The sequence below is a fragment of the Pseudorasbora parva genome, chromosome 8 (genome assembly GCF_024679245.1).
Source record: "Pseudorasbora parva isolate DD20220531a chromosome 8, ASM2467924v1, whole genome shotgun sequence".
In the NCBI taxonomy this organism is placed as follows: domain Eukaryota; kingdom Metazoa; phylum Chordata; class Actinopteri; order Cypriniformes; family Gobionidae; genus Pseudorasbora; species Pseudorasbora parva.
The window spans coordinates 32198451-32214283 of record NC_090179.1 but is presented as its reverse complement, the minus strand read 5'-3'; the positions used below and the strand labels follow the sequence as shown (position 1 = coordinate 32214283).

Below are 15833 nucleotides of genomic sequence, written 5' to 3'. Positions count from 1 at the left end.
TTGCCACATTTCAGGCTTCAAACATAATGATATGAAACTGTATTTTTTTGTGAAGAATAAACAACAAGTGGGACACAATCATGAAGTGGAACGAAATTTATTGGATATTTCAAACTTTTTTAACAAATCTAAAACTGAAAAATTGGGCGTGCAAAATTATTCGGCCCCCTTAAGTTAATACTTTGTAGCGCCACCTTTTGCTGCGATTACAGCTGTAAGTCGCTTGGGGGTATGTCTCCATCAGTTTTGCACATCGAAAGACTGAAATGTTTGCCCATTCTTCCTTGCAGAACAGCTCGAGCTCAGTGAGGTTGGATGGAGAGCGTTTGTGAACAGCAGTTTTCAGTTCTTTCCACAGATTCTCGATTGGATTCAGGTCTGGACTTTGACTTGGCCATTCTAACACCTGGATATGTTTATTTTTGAACCAATTCATTGTAGATTTTGCTTTATGTTTTGGATCATTGTCTTGTTGGAAGACAAATCTCCGTCCCAGTCTCAGGTCTTTTGCAGACTCCATCAGGTTTTCTTCCAGAATGGTCCTGTATTTGGCTCCATCCATTTTCCCGTCAATTTTAACCATCTTCCCTGTCCCTGCTGAAGAAAAGCAGGCCCAAACCATGATGCTGCCACCACCATATTTGACAGTGGGGATGGTGTGTTCAGGGTGATGAGCTGTGTTGCTTTTAGGCCAAACATAACGTTTTGCATTGTTGCCAAAAAGTTCAATTTTGGTTTCATCTGACCAGAGACCCTTCCATATGTTTAGTGTGTCTCCCAGGAGGCGTGTGGCAAACTTAAAATGACACTTTTTTTCTTCTTGCCATTCTTCCAGAAAGGCCAGATTTGTGCAGTATACGACTGATTGTTGTCCTATGGATAGAGTCTCCCACCTCAACTGTAGATCTCTGCAGTTCATCCAGAGTGATCATGGGCCTCTTGGCTACATCTCTGATCAGTCTTCTCCTTGTATGAGCTGAAAGTTTAGAGGGATGGCCAGGTCTTGGTAGATTTGCAGTGGTCTGATACTCCTTCCATTTCAATATTATTGCTTGCACAGTGCTCTTTGGGATGTTTAAAGCTTGGGAAATCTTTTTGTATCCAAATCCGGCTTTAAACTTCTCCACAACAGTATCTCGGACCTGCCTGGTGTGTTCCTTGTTCTTCATGATGCTCTCTGTGCTTTAAACGGACCTCTGAGACTATCACAGTGCAGGTGCATTTATACGGAGACTTGATTACACACAGGTGGATTCTATTCATAATCTATAGTCATTTAGGTCAACATTGGATCATTCAGAGATCTTCACTGATCTTCTGGAGAGAGTTTGCTGCACTGAAAGAAAAGGGGCCGAATAATTTTGCACGCCCAATTTTTCAGTTTTTGATTTGTTAAAAAAGTTTGAAATATCCAATAAATTTCGTTCCACTTCATGATTGTGTCCCACTTGTTGTTGATTCTTCACAAAAAATTACAGTTTCATATCATTATGTTTGAAGCCTGAAATTTGAAAAAAGGTCGCAAAGTTCAAGGGGGCCGGATATTTTCGCAAGGCACTGTATATAAAACTGTCTATATATTAGTACAGGCCAAAAGTTTGGACACATTACTATTTGACATTTACTATGTTTTTGAAAGAAGTTTCTTCTGCTCATCAAGCCTGCATTTATTTGATCAAAAAATACAGATTTTTTAAATATTGTGATATATTATTACATTTTAAAATATTTGGTATTCAATTTATTATACTTTAAATGATCATTATTTCTGTGATCAAAGCTGAATTTTCAGGATCGTTACTCCAGTCTTCAGTGTCACATGACATCCAGTCTATCACACGATCCTTCAGAAATCATTCTAATATTCTGATTTATTATGAGTGTTGGAAACAGTTCTGCTACCTATATATTTGAAGAATAAAAGGTTCAAAAGAAACGCATTTATTCAAAATAAAAACATATTTTCAAATAATATAAATCTCCTTTACTATAATTTAAAAAAAAAATCAATTTAACACATCTTGCTGAATAAAATTATTGATTTATTTCAAAAAAGAAAAGAAAAAAAGACTGACCAGTAGTGTATATTGTTGTTACAAAATATTTCTATTTTTAAAACATTTGCTTATTTTTTTTAATTTATTTTTATTCATCAAAGTATTACAAAAAAGTATCACAGGTTATGAAAAAATATTAAGCAGCAGAATTATTTCCAACTTTAAAAATGAATCCTCATATTAGAAGGATTCCTGAAGGATCATGTGACACTGAAGACTGGACGATCCTGAAAATTCAGCTTTGCATCACAGAAATAAATGATCATTTAAAGTATAATAAATTGAAAACCAAATATATCACAATATGACATTTTTTTCTGTACGTTTGATCAAATAAATGCAGGATTGATGAGCAGAAGAAACTTCTTTCAAAAACATTACAAATAGTAATGTGTCCAAACGTTTGGCCTGTACTGTATACACATAAATATATGCACACACACACACACACACACACACACACACACACACACACACACACACACACACACACACACACACACACACACACACACACACACACACACACACACACACACACACACACACACACACACACACACACACACACACACACACACACACACACACACACACACACACACACACACACACACACACACACACACACACACACACACACACACACACACACACACAGCTCAACGCTTGCATTGTCAATACAAGATCTTGACCAAAAATGTATGCAACTCTTGATGGAAATAACATTACAATTTCCATCAAGAAATGCATCAATTTTTGGCCAGTATCTTGTTATTGACAAGAGTCAATGCAAGTCAAACTTATTTGAGTAAAACTTATTTGAAGATCACTATCAGAGGAATTTGATTTCCTATGATGAAAACACACTTCTGCTTAGTGCTCACAAGAAACTTCACAAGAAACCCCAAACACGTCCCACTCATTTCCCGTCCTCATGAAACCTCGGGCTGAACATTTCCTGTAGGTGCCATCCAGAGGAAGTCTGGAACATGCTATTGCCGCTGTTGAGCTTTCAGCTCACAACACAAACAGGTAGCTCCACAGGACACGCTGAAGGCCAGGCTATTTACTATATAAAGATCCTCCATCTTGACTGTAATTTCCTGGCCAAAGAGAGGTCAGAAAAAGTGTGTCAAATAAGAGGCTCACATAAAGGAAGCCATAACCCATTGCGGATAAATTATGTAATTTATATCTTATACCACGTAAGCTCGCGACAAGAAGGAAACGATTGTCATCCTACTGTTTTTGCCTGTTTTATCGCCCACGCGATGATATGATATGAATGATATGATATGATATTAAAGCAATTAGGTATGGCACTGGTCCCGAGTTCCTTTCTCAATGTAAATCTATTTCTCTCTTTAAAGAAAAACAGATTTTTCTGTTCATAGCAGAAATGTTGAGAGGAATTTTTAATACCCATACTTAAACAAATATTCTGGGTTCAATACAATATAAATATAATCAAAAGGTGAAGCATGTGTGCTCACCCAGCAAAATTGAATTGTACCCAATCCTTGTTTTAATTTAAAAAGAGCAAGTTTACACTGACACATTTACAATTGAAGTCAACGGGGCACATTTTTGGTAGGTTAAAAACAGAAATGTGAAGTTTACCATTTGAAGTGTGTACTTCAATTCTTCTGTTAATTATTTAAACTGTAAATCTGTTTAAATCATCACTAGCTATGTTTCCATCTCATTTTTTTAATGTGCATTTTGGGATCTTGTGTAATCAATGACGAAAGCAGCTTCAAAGCAGCTTCACAGTGTTCAACAGGACAATATTGCAACAAAATTTGATTCGGCTATACAGCCGTTCTGGAGAAAACGGTGATGTTATCAGCTCATTTCAATTTGTGACAATGTGGGCAGATCAGTATTATAGTTGATACATTTAATGTAGTTATTCATTTTATTTGGATATTTAGTTGAAAACTTGTATTGAAATTTTAGTGTCCCCAACTGAGCAAGCAAGCCAAAGGCGACAGTGGCAAGGAACCAAAACTCCATCAGGGCATGATGGAGAAAAATACACCAGGAAAAACCAGGCTCAGTCGAGTGCCAGTTCTCCTCTGGCCTTTTAACAAACAGTGTATAATTATTATTCTGGCAACCTTACAGGTCAGAAATTATATTATGAATATTCAAAAGTTTGCGGTATCACGCAAGAGACGGGTTTATTGTGGCGATTACAAAAAATTACAAAAATATGAATATTTAAAGGATCAGAGACAACCGGAGAAACAGCGCCGGAGACAGGTTTAATATTGTAAACAATTCTAAAAATGCAGGGGATATAAGCTGAATTGAGGTTAAGGTTAAGGTTAAGGTTGCCGCCAATAGCCACGTGGGCAGCCGTGATATATAATAGCACCAATGCACTTCAGACGATCCGAGATCATATCCCACAATGTTTGGTCAATCTGAAATGCCTGAGCCAAAAAGTCTGTCATCAACATGATTTGGTTTACCTTCTTTCCAGAAGCACTTTGCACAATTGAACTTCCAAACAGCAGCAACCAAACGCGTAACATGTCAGCGTTTATTGTGTTTCGTCTGCACACTCTGAGATGCAACTCATTTATGATGTAGGAAAAAAACTGTTTCTTCCACCTTTTATTCCCCAATTGTAGCAACTTCCATGTTTATGACCGATATTTTGTGCCAATTTCGCAGGAAGTATTGATTTTGAGCTCTTGAACACATGGGATGGAAACGGTGTTTTATTAGCAAATGTTTTATGTGATATTCCAAGTTAAAATTAATGACTTTGGATGGAGAAATGGCTTCTTTTACAGTTTTAGGATTTACAGCATTAGGTTATCACAGCAGCAAATTAGCTAAATTAGATCTAACTTTTAAAATGTGATTTTTCAAACCCAAAGAGGCCTATTCTCTCGTTTGAGCTTCTGCAAGAACCAAGAAGTGTCAAGTATCAAGTAGCCTATGGCTGTTTATGTTTAATGATCAATGTTTATATGTGAATAAAAGCTAAACTAAATCTGTTCATCATATAAAGCAATCATGTCTCTTCAGAAAATTGGGATCAAATGGCTCGATCCATACTCTATGAACGTTTTAAACCATCAGAGTTTTGGTTGAATAGACTTTCAATAAAGAGATTTCATTAAAAAGCTCTTCATTTGTGTTCCGAAGGGGAATGAAAGTCTTATGGCTTTGAAATGACATGAGGGTGAGTAATTGATGACAGCATTTTCATTTCTTGATGAACTAATCCTTTAAGGATTGGTCTCATTCACTTCCAAGTGTCTCACTGCAACCAAGATTTTTGTTTTGGCACATGTTTGGAGTGATCAACATTATGCCTTAAGTATTGTATTAGGCTTATGTTGTGCAAAACCTGGAATATTCCTTTAAGGTTTGTTCAGATCCCACAAAAAAAGAAGAAAATGATTACGGCCGAACTCACAGGCATGGAATAGTAATCTATACAGGCTCATTAACTCAACCCGAGAGGATTGAGCTGAGCGTCTCCCAGTACTCAAAGGACATCCAGCTGTCTGCAATTTGGGCATTGAGAGCAAATCCAATGTGTGTCAGATGATGTGGAACAAGGAGAATGTCTGTTTGAGCGTTGGTTTGTCCGTCAAAGCAGGAACTGGGAGGTGTTCGCCACTGACCTCGGAGGGCAAGGACTTCCCAGCGCTCCTCTGCAAAACAACATCACGGGCGGCAGCTGACACAGGGACTCGGAGCCCCGTCTAAACCCCTGCTCTGGAAACTTGCTGACCCCCACCCAGACTCACAAACAACCTCAAATGCACATGAAGTAGGCAAAAACACTGGGGCGTTTGGAGTAGGGAGAGAACACACTGCAGTCACCTTCCCCCGATATGATCATGTAGGAATGTAGCGATGGATTATGCAAACAGACATGTTTGGGAGGTGATGTCAGATCAGGACCAGGAGAATGGGAGGCACCAACTACTGCTATAGCTGCCGAACGCTCATGTTACACAAGCAGTTGAGATATTCTCACCTCTGTCTGCTCAGGCACATTTAATGGCTACAAATGATCCACAGATTTAAATGAAAGCGAACACAGAGGAAGCCAATGGCAGTTGTAGGAAAAGGAAATGAGAAGCTGTGGTGGGAAATGCCAGAATTGTCCATTTCCGACCTTCAGTTTTATGGTAGTCAGTAGTGACACAGCCTTTGGCACAGCTTCACAGGTTAGATGGGCAAGTGGGACAATTCTACATCTAATTCTGATGGAATTAAACATACGTAGGTGAATATCCAAGGCATGCATATTATATATTATATATATATAGAAAAGAAATGAAAGGTCATAATTAATACATTGCAGTCAGTTACTGATTTCAAATTACATGACGAAAATTGTAGTTATAACGTAGTCTAGATCCTGTACTCATTCACTCAGGTAATGTGTTCTGACTACTAATCTCAGGGGTCTTCAAGCAGATATTTTAGATCAAAGGGGTTTGTCAAACAGATTTTTGTTTAACATGAACAAACAATAATAATAATTTTAAAAAAAACACACATTCAAAGTTTTCCAGGTTTTAAAGGGGTGGTTCTGCTTTTTTTTAAGGCTTGGTTGTGTTTATGGGGCAAAGTATAACATGTCTTAATACTTTTTTTTTTTACGCCATATTTTTCTTATATTTGACCTTTATTCCACACCGCTGTCTCCACTGTCCTTTGCTTCCTGCTTCTATGAAGCCCATCCCTCCGAAAAACGCAATGGTCTTAGATTGGTTAGATGGCCAAATGAAGTTTCATGTATTTTTATTGGCTAAAGGGCCAAGAACAGGTTGCCCAGGGTATTCTCACAAAAATGCGTATAAATAGTACGAGTGTGCAATGTCGTGGAATGTATACGCCAAAACTCATTTTGGCGTGTCTATGGCACAGGCACGCTGTTTTTCGCGTGCATATGATACGCATTTTATGGCGTATTATACATACGTATAAAAAGTAACTGTAATCTGATTATGAACATTTTAAAATACAATATAATCTAATTACAAGTACTACATTTTTGGAATCAGATTATGTAATTCAGATCACATGTAACCAGTTACTACCCAGCACTCTGCATATTCTATTTATTTTAAAAATACATTTAAAAGTCCTGCAAATTAATTGCAAATTGCAAATTAATTGTCCTGGACTTAATATGACCTGGACTTGTTTTCATAAGATTCACTTGGTATACAGTATTATCATCATGCATTAGGAGGCTATTTAGGACATAAAATACGGAATGTTCCATCTGATAAAATAAGTGGGGGGCTGAGACTGATATTGCTGTTCATTTACTCATTTGCTTTCTTGCTTTTTCTAATGCAAACACCAGTATCTTGTTCTCCAGATATATAAACAGAGATATCTTTATCCCAGTCACTTTGTGTGAAAATAAATACACTATATTGCCAAATGTTTTGGGACATCTGCCTTTACATGCATGAACTTTTAATGACATCCCATTGTTAATCTGTAGGGTTTAGTATGGAGTTGGTCCACCCTTTGCAGCTATAACAGCTTCAACTCTACTGCGAAAGCTTTCCACAAGAATTAGGAGTGTGTTTATGGGGATATTTGACCATTTTTTTAGAAACGCATTTGTGAGGTCAGGCACTGATGTTGGACGAAAAGTCCTGGCTCGCAGTCTCCACTCTAAATCATCCCAAAGGTGTTCTATCGAGGTGAGGCCTTTATGGACCTTGCTTTGTGCAGTGGTGCGTAGTCATGTTGAAACAGGTAGGGGCCATCCCCAAACTGTTCCCACAAAGTTGGGAACATCTAATTGTCCAAAATGTCTTGGTATGCTGAAGTGTTAAGAAGTCCTTTCACTGGAACTAAGGGGCCACGCCCAACCCCTAAAAAACAACCCCCTCCACTAAACTTTACACTTGGCACAATGCAGTCAGGCAGTCACTCCAGAGAACACGTCTCTACTCCTCTAGAGTCCAGTGGCGACGTGCTTCACACCACTGCATCGGATGCTTTGCATTGCACTTGTAAGGCACATGGTGATGTAAGGCTTGGATGCAGCTGCTCGCCCATGGAAACCCATTCCATGAAGCTCTCATGAAGAATGCGCTGGCTGCATTCTGTGATTTTACGTGGTCTACCACTCTGTGGCTGAATTGCTGTTGTTCCCAATTGCTTCCACTTTTTATAATACCACTTACAGTTGACCATGGAATATTTAGTAGCGAGGAAATTTCACAAATGGACTTATTGCACAGGTGGCAACCTCCAATGCCTAGGTGCTTGATTTTATACACCTCTGGCCTATGGCAATGGAAGTGATTGTAACTCCTGAATTCAACAATTTGGAGGGCTGTCCCAATACTTCTGGCAATATAGTGTACCTCTATAAAAATGACAGTTAGGCTAAATGAAAGAAGAAAGAAATTATCATTAAAAACATTAGGGCAAATACAGGCTACTCTCTCAGAAAAGTCATAAAAGGTACAGCAAACTTACTACATCAGTTTTCAACTGTTGCTACTAGGCTGTAACAGCCCACGGTGTTTGCCATGTGTATTTGCATACTATTTACATGACAGGATTGACGTTAAGGAGATACCTGCTAAAGCGTGTATTTACCTGCTCCACTTTAAGGACAGCTGAACTGGCATGGAAAGTATGAAAAGCTTGTTTTGTGTTTTTTGTTTTTTTGCTATGAAAAACAGAATTATTACTTGAATATGAAATGGAGGTAAACAATCTTGAAGAAGGGAATAGCAAGAAAAACAAAAATCAGAATAAGGAAGTACTAACCGTTCCATAAAACTTTCACTGAAGTCTCACAATCACTTCTTCATCAGTCCAAAAGCACGTGGAAGGATTTAACCAATCAATCAATCATTAACCAACCCTAACTGTCCAGTTCTGTTTCTCCTAAAAACACCTTACAAGAGGAATGCTGAAATACTCTGCTTAAAATATCTCTCTACGGATGTCAGTAATGTCAGATGACAGCAATTCAGTGCCCTTAATGGCTGTCATTGTCCAGCACCAGCCTGTTTAAGTGGAAGGAATTTTTTTGGAGGGGCAATTAGTACAGGCTCAGGCTTTTCCCTGTCCAGCTGATTGGAGAATGTCTGGAGAATGTCCATACCTGGCTTTTTTGGCCTTTTGTTATGTGGACAGAAATGTTTTGGACACAAGAACTCAAGATCATATAATGACCAGCTTGTGGACTAAAGGAATAGTTCAGCCAAAAATTAAAATTATGTCATTATTTCTAACTGTCATGTTGCGCAACACTTGTTTGCTGTTATTTTTTAATAAAGACAAAAATATAAATATTTTTTTGATGGTTACATCACTCTTGATATACAACAGCTAAAAAAACAAAAAAACAAACCTTAATAAAAGCACCATATTTTTATATTCTAAGCAATTTTGGATCTGGGTTTGCAACCCAGGCTTATTGAAAATACATATCTGTGGCGACATTTCTGCAAAATGATATTACGCTGCTCCTTGCACATTCTGCAATACTAAATTTCCAGTTAAGTGGTGCTGAATGTGCGTTTAGCTTTATCTGAAACAGATTCATGTGAATCTGGTTATTACAGTAATGTAGCAGTTAAAAAATGAAAAATCCTGTATGAAAATAACATGCCACCTAAACTGAACCTAATCGATAATGTTAACATAAGCAAACACCAGATAAAAATGTAATTGCTGATGCTAGCCTGACGTGGTCATACTCAATTCTAGTCAGAATATGAGTCTGAAATCATTCCATTGGGCTGTGATTATGAGGCGTGTTTCAACCGAACCAGGAAAGACATCAATTGGATAGACCTTTGTAGGTCTATCCAATTGATGCCTTTCCTGTTTCGTTTGAAACACGCCTCATAATTACAGCCCAATGGAGCAAACCAATCAGAGCAACGAAGCGACGCATTGTCAAATCTGTCAACAGAGCTCAACTGCACTGTGTTGCCAAGTCCATGTTTTTTTCCGCGGTTGTTTTCTATGTCCAAGGGATGAAGCGACTATTATGTGATATATAGACCCATGAGTGTGAATTTTAGCAGGCAACCTTGCCAAAATAACACACATTTTACCCCCCAAACACCACTTTTCCCACGGAGAACCCCCCGAGAAGCTATTGTTTAGGGCTAGTAGTTGGTGGATTTTGTTGTAAAAACTTGGCAACCCTGTCTGCACACGCGCTGGAATAAACGATCTTTGCCAGTGTTGTAAAAAAATAAAAGAATTTATTGATACACAGAGTCCTTACTCAACATGATCATCATCTTTGAGAGAAATTATGAATGTGAATGCATATACAAACAAGCTCTCCGTTTAGGATTCGAGTAAATATAATCCAAACTCCTTTGATGATGATTACGTTACTGTTTATCATGTCCGTCATCGTCTAAAGCCCGCCCTGATGATTTCATTGGTCTGAACAGTTTCTGTTCGGAGATAATAACTCCTCTATGGAGCAAGGCCAGACCGAACTGCCCGACCTAAACATTTTGTGGACGGGGCTAAGTTCAGCTGGCATCCAGGCTATGCTGATGCAACCATGCCACTTTAGTTGGCTTCTTCAAGTCTTTGAGCTCTTTTACTGGGGGTGTTTATACATAGATGTACTAAAAAAAAAAAAAAAACGTTCACAAGGATCTGCTTAAATGACTAAAAAAGTTGTTCTGCTGCCAGGCCAGTAGTTGGTGATGTCATTTAGCAAAGAAACATTACTTTGCGTTTTCAGGCCCAAAGAACAGCCAAAGTGCATAAAAAGTTGTAAGCATTTGAAAACGGTTGTGTAACGGCCCTTGAGTGTCCTGACTCTTTCACTAGACTCATATACGCGCAAAAGCTGTACCAGGTAAGCTACTGAGCAAGTTTACTACATCTGAAATGCCTAGTCTCATACCAAGTGTATATGGAGCTGTTTACGTGACGTAAAATGCATAAGTTTATGAATGATTCACTATGGTAAAAGTGTTTTAAGATACTATTTTGCAAGTAACCGTGCAAAAATAAGACTAAAAGATTTCCTACTCTGTAATCTACTCCTGTAATTTTAATTTGTATGAAAAGGAATTAATGTTGTTGGTGTTTTAGGCCCTGTTTACATCTGGTATTACGTTGAGTTTTGGTCGATCGGATAAGCGGACAACACTAAATGCAGGTGTAAACGGGGTCTAAAACGGTTTGAGCTAGTCCACTTTCAACCACTTCCAGAGGTAGTCGAAAAGGCATTCAACCGGATTGCTTTCATAGTGTAGACGCTCATGTGGTTGAATGCGTTCGAACAGCCACAAAAGACTCTCCACCTATACTGACCCAATGGGTAAAGATTACTAGCGTGCTAGCCAGATGGGATTTCAACTTTGTCGGCTGAAGACTCAAGTTTGGTTTGAAGACAACAAAACTGACCAACTACAATGTTCTCTCAGCATTTTTGCGGCTGTCAGAGCATGGTTTTCGTAGACCCTCCCCTCAGAAGAAATCAGGACAGAAGTGGTCAAAAGTAGACAAAAGTATAAACAGGGCTTTATGCGGCTAGTGTTCATTTCAGAAAGACCCTGCAGTGAATTGTACGTTTATGTATGTCTTTGGAGTTTTGCAGTAGGGCTGTGCAATATTGAAAAAAAAATGGGATATGCAATATCTTGTTAAATTATGCGATATTCGATACGATATTGCAATTAGTTTGTAAAATCTATTTAAATTATATAAAAACATTTATTTAAAAACTGAGAATTAAACCAGTCGTGTTTCACATTCTCTCTGGGAAAAGAAAGCAGCGCTACAACTTCTGAAAGTGACCAACAGTGTCGTTCACTTTTCTGTTTGTATGTGTCAGACAGCACGAGACTGCAAGTTATTGTTTTTCGCAAATTATTGCGTTTAATTACTCTTTTTAACATCAAGCAAGTCCCATAACTAACAGTCGTGTGCCCAGTCTATTCTCTGCAATGCGTCAACCTAAATCGGACACTTTTCACAATGTTGAAGTAACCTATTAAAATCATTCAGATATTGCATGCCGTTGCGATATGCATATTGCGATATTTCGATAATTTCGATATATTGCACAGCCCTATTTTGCAGGCACATTTTTTTCCAATGAGCCTTTGTTGAATTTTTGACTGAACTATTCCTTTAACAGTGTTTTCTGATTCAAGGAGTATTGACCTTCACTTATAAGGTAAACATGTCTGCTTTTCCTCTTCCCAGCCCCAGCTGCCCACTTATTTTGACATGAGCAGTTCCTGTGCAGCTCCACATAAGACAGGGCTGCTTTATGTGGAAGACAATGAGGAAATGACCTAGCATGTGTGCATCTGAGGACATGCAGATACGGGCTCTCCCAATGAAACCGAGAGAGAAGGAAGGAGAAAGAGAGAGCGGGAGAATGAGATGACATCATGGCAAAGTTAGGTAGGAGGATGGAGAAGTCCTGTAATGCAACACTGTAGATAAACATGAGACAGCTGTATTTATGAGATCTAAGACCGAAGGCCTTCCCAGCTTTTGTGCAGGAAGCATTATCTGCTCTGGCAAACCGGAAAGCAAGCATCTCCAACGTTCGGGCACCAAAGAAGGATGTGAGGCCTCCACATGTCCAACTGTGGCCTCCAGTTTACAATAATGCAAGCAACTGGCTACTAGCAAACTAATATCAGATGAAAGAGAGGCAGTAAACAGTGTCTGCCCTTTTAATAGGAACAGTTGAGTAGACAGCTGTCCAAAACAGAATTAGGAGACAGACGGTGTCTCTGTGGTGTCTTCAAACCCCATTGTGCTCAGCTTCTTTAGTACAATTAAATCCAGATTATAATAGTCATAATCTTATTAAAAAGCAGGTTTTATTGGTGGTCATCCCATATTATACATGTAGTTGTGCGTTTTAATGATAGCACATAAACTAGGCAAAGTTTTGTCTGTTTTTCATGACAGATGCTAGATGCAGGCAGCACCTGCTAAGGTTGGGACGACAATTAAGACTATTGACAAGGGCTGTGTTTCCCAAAAGCAACGTGAGCCTAAGTGCATCGTAGACACCAATTGTGGCAATGGTTCTACGATTGACATTTGAGAAACGCATCCCAGGTTGATTCATATTTGGCCAATTTGAAATGATCTGCATCGGCAAATAATCAATTTTGGTCTATTATCAGCAACGGCAACTAAACATGTGTGACCAATAAACAGCAGCTAGTTCCTTCCTCCTTGTGTAAATTCTGAAATGTTGCATTAAATAAGTATTTGTTTGATTTTTAGCAATTTTGCATCTCACTTGTCGTCATTAAAAACGCACTCTGTAAGTTTTGTTTACGTTCAGATTGCTGGATTCACCTCAAAGTGTTTTTGGCTATACTGACACCTGTTGGTCTGGATGCATGAATTTTAGTCAGTATAGCAACTTTTATGTTTACTAACTGCTGAGTACTGACTGAGCATTATGAAGAATAACATTTGGTCAAATGCATGACATGGCAGGTCATGTGATCTCAACATGGCATCACCCACTACTCATGAACAGGTGACGCACACCATATATGCCATCCTCTTTTTTTCTTTTCTTTAAAGAAGTGCTGAAATGCAGTTTCTTTCTTTGCATGCGTAAAGCGTTGTGTGAACCATTGGCAAAAATGTTCTGACCATTTGTGTAATGTATAAATTAACTTTATGTCTGCCGCCCTGCTGTCCAGATACTGACACCATGATCTGCATTAAAACCAATATAATTTAACCGCACATTTTGATTTTAGTACGTCAAAATCTTAAATGTCATCAATAGGTTTGGCTTATATTTATGTAGACTATATACAGTGGCCATCAGACATCAGTTATATCTATGACATTTAGATGATCCAAAAGATCAGCATCATCTGCTGAAAAAAAAGATCTGGTCTTAGCCTGGCTCCTGGGCTGGTCTGTTTGTAGGCTATAGGTTTTAGAGGGTTTTGGGCACTTGAGAGCTGACTGACCAATTCTCGCTTAGCCAAGCAATAAGACCACCCAGTCCAGAACAAACCAGCTAAGACCAGCAAACTATCTAAGGCTGGTTTTTTAACCAACAGAATTGTCATTAAAATACAGTAAAGTGCATTTTGTAGACTTGTAAACTAGCCTATAGCCTAACTTTGATATTTATTTCATAAGGATGAATAGGTGCACCCAGAGTTGCATAATAAAAGTTAAGTTTTCTGCATTATTGTTTTTGTATTTGACATAATAATTAACTTAGCGCTGCAAACACTTACATATCTCCGCAGCTTCTTCTCGGGTGGCGACTTTCTCAACCATCCCTGACAGATGATTTCCCCTCCGCTCATTTTTCACCAAAAACAAAAAACAAAACAGTAATATCACTCTGAAGTCCTCAGATGATGCGGGTCCATTTATGTTGAAGGCGTGTAGAACTGTGGAGTGGATGTAAATCTGCAGCGCTGCGGCGCGTCATTTAGTGATGATGGGACGCGTCCTCTGAGCTCAGCAAGACTCACTGTAAACACTACGCGTGAGAGACGCTTACGCGAGATAACACTCGACTTGTACGAAGATGTAGGAAGTACTGTTGGTTGACTGCTGTTTGTTTTCCCACTCACACACGCACACCACGCCCACTGAATTGAAGGGACGGGACTCTCTCACAAACTTACAGTAGGGATGAACAGAGACAATGAAACAAGAGCGTGGAATTCGCCGGTCACACATATAGGCTAGTTCGTTTATAATACTAGTTTGCACGCTTTTGTACACTTTTAAATCTATAAAGAATGTAAGCATCTGTCAGAAAATCTAATTTACTTAAAGTGATATATGCCTAATGTTATCAAATGAGCGTCAGCAGTGTTTCCCAGGATTAGAACCAGCCGTCACTAACTTTACCGCGAGTGTGAATTAGTTTGAGAAACACACCACCTAGTGGACAGATGTACGTAATGCAGGATCTTCAGCTCTATCGCCAATACATCTAAAAATACCGTTGTACATAATAACTGAAAAAGGTGTAGGTTGAAGCTGTTCCTTATTATGCATACACTGATTTGATTCAAGAAATCAGTTACACAAGACAGTTTCCATAATGTTCAGATGCATTATTAATACAATAGTTTACAAATTACATAGGCTACAAATTATTCATGGATTATATAATTATTTATCACTGTGTTTTAAACAATTTCTTGAAATCACAAAGTGAAATATAAATGTTTTAATCCCTTAACACAATTATTCCATAGGTTATATATTTACTAGGCTTAGTTCTTGCTTTTTTAAATAAATCCCTTAGTTTTTACTGACTTTTTTACTACTTTATACATTATAAGATACCTGTGCAGTGTAAAAATCAAAGAAATCAACCAATTTTAAAGCATGCAATTTATTAAGTAATAGCAGATTTGTTGGTTCATAATCAACTCGTTTTACTTTGGATTTAGTTTTTTTTTTTTTTTTTTTTTTTTAAATGCATGACCACACAGTAATGTACAACTATGAACGAACAATAAATTATATAATGAGTTTTCATTCAAAATCAGGTTTGTTCCATTTCATATTGCAATGGACCATTTTTATTTTGTTTGTTTTTATTTTAAGACCAGTCACAGCCACTCCAGAAGTGCCGTCTGGACGATGGACCCTAGATGGAAACATCCAGAATATCGACAGTAATGACAACCATGTTAGAATATTGAAATATTGAAAAGGTAATTTCATAATTTACACCCGAGAAACTGGATCTTTTCTCACCTTTTCTACTTGTAGCTAATGCATTTAGGCAATTCATTT

At 38.2% G+C, this 15833-nt stretch overlaps 1 protein-coding gene across 1 annotated transcript in view; it reads right to left on the bottom strand.

The window, feature by feature from the left end:
- gab2 (GRB2-associated binding protein 2) overlaps window positions 1-14599 on the bottom strand; it is an 83578-nt gene extending 68979 nt beyond the window's left edge. The window contains exon 1 of the mRNA XM_067450941.1: window positions 14306-14599. Within this exon, the coding sequence (XP_067307042.1) occupies window positions 14306-14377 (72 nt within the window). The 5' untranslated portion in view covers window positions 14378-14599. The remainder of the gene's footprint in view (window positions 1-14305) is intronic.
- Window positions 14600-15833: the final 1234 nt, after the last annotated feature.